At 46.4% G+C, this 6,000-nt stretch overlaps 1 protein-coding gene across 1 annotated transcript in view; it reads right to left on the bottom strand.

Annotated features, from left to right (window-relative positions):
• selenoi (selenoprotein I) overlaps positions 1-4,760 on the bottom strand; it is a 74,456-nt gene extending 69,696 nt beyond the window's left edge. Inside the window, exon 1 of the mRNA XM_085996881.1 lies at positions 4,582-4,760. Within this exon, the coding sequence (XP_085853007.1) occupies positions 4,582-4,638 (57 nt within the window). The 5' untranslated portion in view covers positions 4,639-4,760. The remainder of the gene's footprint in view (positions 1-4,581) is intronic.
• Between the last annotated feature and the right edge of the window lie 1,240 nt (positions 4,761-6,000).

Below are 6,000 nucleotides of genomic sequence, written 5' to 3' on the forward strand. Positions count from 1 at the left end.
AGGAGTTGGATATATTTCTTAAGGCTAAAGGGATCAAGGGATATGGGGAGAAGGCAGGGACAGGGTACTGAATTTGGATGATCAGCCACGATCTCATTAAAAGGCGGAACAGGCTCGAGGGGCCGAATGGCCTACTCCTGCTCCTATCTTCTATGTTTCTATGTAACAGGTTCCATGCTGCTGTGGCACATATATATTAATGATTCAAACATACAGTGGTATTGCACCAACAATGGCATTGCACCATGACTCCAAGGAGGAAATGTATGTTCTTTTGCACTGATTTCAGCTCTACTAAGCAAGAAGCTTTCATGCAAATAAACCTTTCTTTGTAGCACTACAGTTATGAGTGGAAAATCTACTCTAAAATTACTGCAAGACTGAAGTCATATTAATAGTTCATTTACACTTCCCAAAAGTTAGTTTTGCATGCAGACATTTGTAAAATAAAAAAGTCCCACTTAACAGTTCTGAAATTTCTGAAACTACGATTAAGTAACAAAATATTCAGCTGCGCAGTCTGTTTTCAGGTATGTGCAAGTTTTTAAACCAAAAACATGAGGAAAACAATAGAAACCATTGGTCTGATATTATTAAACCATTGACATAATTATGGAAATCTGCCAATCCACACAAGCACAGGACACATAAAACCGTCATAAAAATTGCACCACTTCCTTGTTTAATTCTGCTCTCAGTGCCTTTTATAGCAGAACCATCATATCACACTGAAGAAACCAAAGTCTGCTCATGCTGGATTATATTTCCCAGCCAATACACTCAAACTAGCAAACTAATAAACTGAAGACAAAAAATCTACTGCAGAGAACAAAAACAACTTACATTTATGTAATCCCAAGACATTTCACAGATAAATAATTCGAAATAAATGGACGCCAAGCCAAAGAAGGAGCGATTAGGAAGTGTGACCAAAAGCTTGGGTTTTACAGAGGGCCTTAAAAGGAGGAAAGAGAGGTGGGGGGGCTTAAGCATGGAATTCCAAAATGTGCGGTGTAGGCGATTGAAAACAAGGCCGACAATAATGGGGTGAAGGGATGGGGGGATGCACAAAAGGCCAGAGTCGGCAGAATGGAGAGTTTGGGGAGGGGTGTTGTAGGGCTGGAGAGGGTACAGCGATAAAGACATGCAAGGCCATGGAGGGGTTTAAACACAAGAATCAGAGTTTTAAATGTTAGGTATTGCTGGACTGGGAACCACTGCAGGTCAGCAAGGAGAGGGGAGATGGGTGAGCAAGGTTTGGTGTGTGATTGGATGCGTGCAGCTGCGTTTTGGCTAAGCTGAGTTTAGAGGGAGAACGACGGGAGGCTGGCCAGATGATCACCGGAATAGTCGACTCGAAAGGTGACAAAAGCACAGATGAGGGTTTAGGCAGCAGGCGGAGGTGGACGATGTTAAACAGATGGAAGTTTTTGTGATGTAGAGGATATGGGGTTCGAAACCCAGCTAGGGATTGAATTGAGGTTGTGACCAGTCTGTTTCAGCCTGAGACAGTGGCCAGGGAGGAGGATAGAATCGGTGACAAGGGAATGGAGTTTGTGGTGGCGGCTGAAGGCATCGGTATTCCCAATGTTTGGAGAAAATAGCGACTTATCCAAGACTGGATGCCAGACAAGCAGTTTGACAACAGAGGCTGGGTGCCATCAGTGTACATGTGGAAGTTGACCTCATGTCTTTGGAGGATGTCGCCAAGGCACAGCATGTAGATGAGGATAGATCCTTGTTGGAGCAGAAAGAGAAGCCATTGCTGGAGATGCTCTGGCTACGATTGGAAAGGCAAGAGGTAAGATGGAACAAAATCAACATTTAATGCAAGTTACATAATTGATCAGCTGTTCAATAGTCCATTTTTTTCCAGCAATAACCAGTACAATTCTACAGCATATTTTCATATATTCTTTGTACAGGAGAAGTAGATTTGGCTTTCACAATTCTGACTTTAAAGATTGGTTAAAAGTAGTTACTCAGACTGGCGGAAGGTGGGAAGTGGTATTCCACAAGGATCAGTGCTGGGACAACTGTTGTTTACTATTTACATAATGGATTTGGATTTGGAAATCTGAAGTACTACATCAAAATTTGCAGATACTAAACTGGGGAGTACAGTTAATACTGAGGAAGACTGCAACATAACACAAGACATTTACAAACTTTAAGAATGGTTGCGTAAATGGCAAATACATTTCAATATAGGTAGTGTGAGGTGGTGCATTTTGGTATAAAGAATAAGGGTCTTGATGGGGTACAAACTCAATGGGATCTAGAGGTACAGATTCACAAATCATTGAAAGTAGCAATGCAGGTTAAGAAAGCCATAAGAAGTGAAAACAAAACACTGGGGTTCATTTTTAGAGGAATAGAATTCAAAAGCAGAGAAGTTATGTTAAACTTGTACAAAAATTTGGTTAGACCACACTTTTGAGTACTGTGAGCAGTTCTGGTCTCCATATTATAAAAAAATATATAGAAGCACTGGGGAAAGTGCAAAAAAGATTTACAACAATGATACCAGAACTGAGAGGATACAACTGTCAGAGAATACTGAACAGGGCACTTTTCTCTAGAAAAGACTGAGACGTGAACAGATAGAGGTCTTTAAAATTTTGAAGGGGTTCGATATGGTAGATGTAGAGAAGATGTTTCCACTTGCGGGCGAGACCAGAACTAAGGACCATAAATATAAGATAGTCACTAATAAATCCAATAAGGAATTCAGGAGAAACTTCTTTACCCAGAGGGTGGCGAGAATATGGAACTCTCTACTACAGGGAGTGCTTGAATAGTATAGATGCATTTAAGGGGTGGTTAGATAAGCATATGAGGGAGAAGGAATAGAGGGATATGCTGATAGAATTAGATGAGGAATTAGAAGAGGAAAAACAGGAGGAGGCTCGAGTGGAGCATAAATGCCGGCATGGACTGGTTGGACCGAATGGCTTGTTTCTGTGCCGTATATCCTATGTAATCCTATGGTTTCCTCTGGTCAGCTCCGGTGATGAATTATCAAGGGTGATTTCATCAAGGTAGATGGTCCATTTCAAAGAATGGTTACATCACGGAAGTAGGCCATTCGGCCCATCAAGCCCGTGCCAGCTCTGCAAGAGCACTTCAGCTAGTCCCACTCCCCCGCCCTTTCCCCGTAGCCCTGCAAACTTCTTTCCTCCATACTTATCCAACTGCCTTTTGAAAGATAAGATTGAATCTGCCTCCACCACCCTTTCAGGCATTGCATTCCAGATCTTAACCATTCGCTGCGTAAAAAAGTTTTTTCTTACGTCACCTTTGGTTCTTTATCCAATCAACTTGAATCTGTGTCCTCTGGTTCTCGACCCTTCCGCCAATGGGAACAGTTTCTCTCTAATCTACTCTATCCAGACCCCTCATGATTTTGAGCACCTCTATCAAATCTTCTCTCAATCTTCTCTGCTCCAAGGATAACAACCCAGCTTCTCCAGTCTATCAACGTAACTGAAGTCCCTCATCCCTGGAATCATTCTTGTAAATCTTTTCTGCACCCTCTCTAAGGCCTTCACGTCCTTCCTATAGTGCAGTGCCCCGAATTGGACACAGTACTCCAGTTGCAGCCGAACCAGTGTTTTATACAGGTTCATCATAACTTCCCTGCTTTTGTACTCTATACCTCTATTTATAAAGCCCAGGATCCAGTATGCTTTTTTAGCCGCTTTCTCAATCTGCCCTACCATCTTCAACGATTTGTGCACATATACCCCCAGGTCACTGTTCACGCACCCCCTTCAGGATTGTACCATTTAGTTTATATGTCCTCTCCTCATTCTTGCTACAAAAATCTATCACTTCACACTTTTCGGTGTTAAATTTCATCTGCCACGTGTCTGCCCATTCCACCAGCCTGTCTACGTCTTTCTGAAATCTAGCACCATTCTCCTCACTGCTAACTATACTTCCAAGTTTTGTGTCCACCGCAAATTTTGAAATTGTGCCCTGTACACCCACATCTAAGTCATTAATATATATCAAGAAAAGCAGTGGTCCCAGAACCGATCCCTGGGGAACACCACTGTATACCTTCCTCCAGTCTGGCTAAGTGACAGGAAACTGAGTCAATTTCGTATCCATGCTGCCACTGTCCCTTTTATTCCATGTGCTTCAATTTTGTTGGTGAGCCTAATTGTGGCACTTTATCAAATCCCTTTCGGAAATCCATGTACACCACATCAGCCCTCATCAACCCTCTCTGTTACCTCATCAAAAAACTCAATCAAGTTGGTTAAACACAATTTGCCTTTAACAAACCTATGCTGGCTTTCCTTAAATAATCCACACTTGTCCAACTATCAATGCTGTCCCTAATTATGGCCGGTTTGCAGACCTCTGGCATGAAGGAGGCGTGGTCAGCGCCCAGACCCCTGGCCCCTGACCCCGGCCCCCCGCAGTGGAGCGGTGTCGATCTCTGCGCCGGCCGGGTGGGAACTCGCGGTCCGACCGCTCCTTGCTCTGCACAAGCGGCGGGTGAGAAGGGACTGAGCCGACAGAAATGCAGCCGCCCTCGCCTTTAAGAGCGGCTCAGCCAGGCCCGGTTACCTTGTACTTGTCGAACCCCACCAGCTGCTCCTCCGTGACATACTCGTAAGAAAACATGACTGCAAATGGCACCGAGCGGACCGAGCCGCGGAATCCGCACCGAGACCGACCGACCGGCAGCAAGGAGCGGCAGAGCCGGCCAAGAGCGGCGTCTCACCCGGAGCGCTCCCCGCACAGCGCCACCTGCAGGCCAGGAGCGGCGTCTCACGCGGAGCCCTCTCCGCACAGCGCCACCTGCAGTCCAAGAGCGGCGTCTCACTCGGAGCGCTCCCCGCACAGCGCCACCTGCAGTCCAAGAGCAGCGTCTCACTCGGAGCGCTCTCCGCACAGCGCCACCTGCAGGCCAGGAGCGGCGCCTCACCCGGAGCGCACCCCGCACAGCGCCACCTGCAGGCCAGGAGCGGCGCCTCACCCAGTGCGCTCCCCGCACAGCGCCACCTGCAGGCCAAGAGCGGCGCGTCACCCGGAGCGCCACCCGGAGCGCTCATCGCACCGCGCCACCTGCAGCCCATGAGCGGAACTCCACCTAAGGCCCTCCCTGCTCAGCGCCACCTGCAGGAACAGAACAGCATCCGTCTTCTGTACGATAGCGAAATACTGCGGATGTTGGAAATCCGAAATAACAACAGAAATTGCTGGAAAAACTCAGCAGGTCAGGCAACATCCATGGACAGAAATTTGAGTTGACGTTTCGGGTTGAACCCTTCTTCAAAACTGGAAAGAAAAGATAGATCGGAGGCAGGGCTGCGATCGGACAAAAGAATAAAAGAAACAAAAGAAGTAAAAAAGAGACAATAAAAGCTATTAGAAGCTAGACGAGATGGTAATAGGCTGAGATTAGGTGTAAAGTGTACTGGAAGGCAGGAGATAGCTGCCAGGTGTGAGAGAGAAACAAAAGGAAAGGGGGGGGGGAAAGGAGTGGAAAAATTACAAGAAAAAATGAAATAGGGGCCGAGGTTATGATCTGAAATTGTTGAACTCGATATTGAGTCCGGAAGGCTGCAGAGTGCCTAATCGGAAGATGAGGTGCTGTTCCTCGAGTTTACGTTGAGCTTCCGTGGAACAATACAAGAGGCCAAGGATGGTGAGGTCCAAGTGGGAATGGAGTGGTGAATTAAAATGACAGGCGACCGGAAGCTCGGGGTCCCCCTTACGGACTGAACGGAGGTGTTCCGCAAAGCGGTCACCCAATCTGCGTTTGGTCTCCCCAACGTAGAGGAGCGATTTACTTGTACTTCTCGCAATCTAGTATACTGTATTCACTGCTCACGATGCGGTCTCCTCTACATTCAGATCATAACCTCGTCCCCTATTTCATTTTTTCTTGTAATTTTTCCACTCCTTTCCCCCCCCCCCCCTTTCCTTTTGTTTCTCTCTCACAGCTGGCAGCTATCTCCTGCCCTGCCAGTACACTTTACA

The sequence above is a fragment of the Somniosus microcephalus genome, chromosome 9, assembly GCF_052327205.1.
Source record: "Somniosus microcephalus isolate GS21.2 chromosome 9, FLI_Smic_1.0, whole genome shotgun sequence".
Classification (NCBI taxonomy): domain Eukaryota; kingdom Metazoa; phylum Chordata; class Chondrichthyes; order Squaliformes; family Somniosidae; genus Somniosus; species Somniosus microcephalus.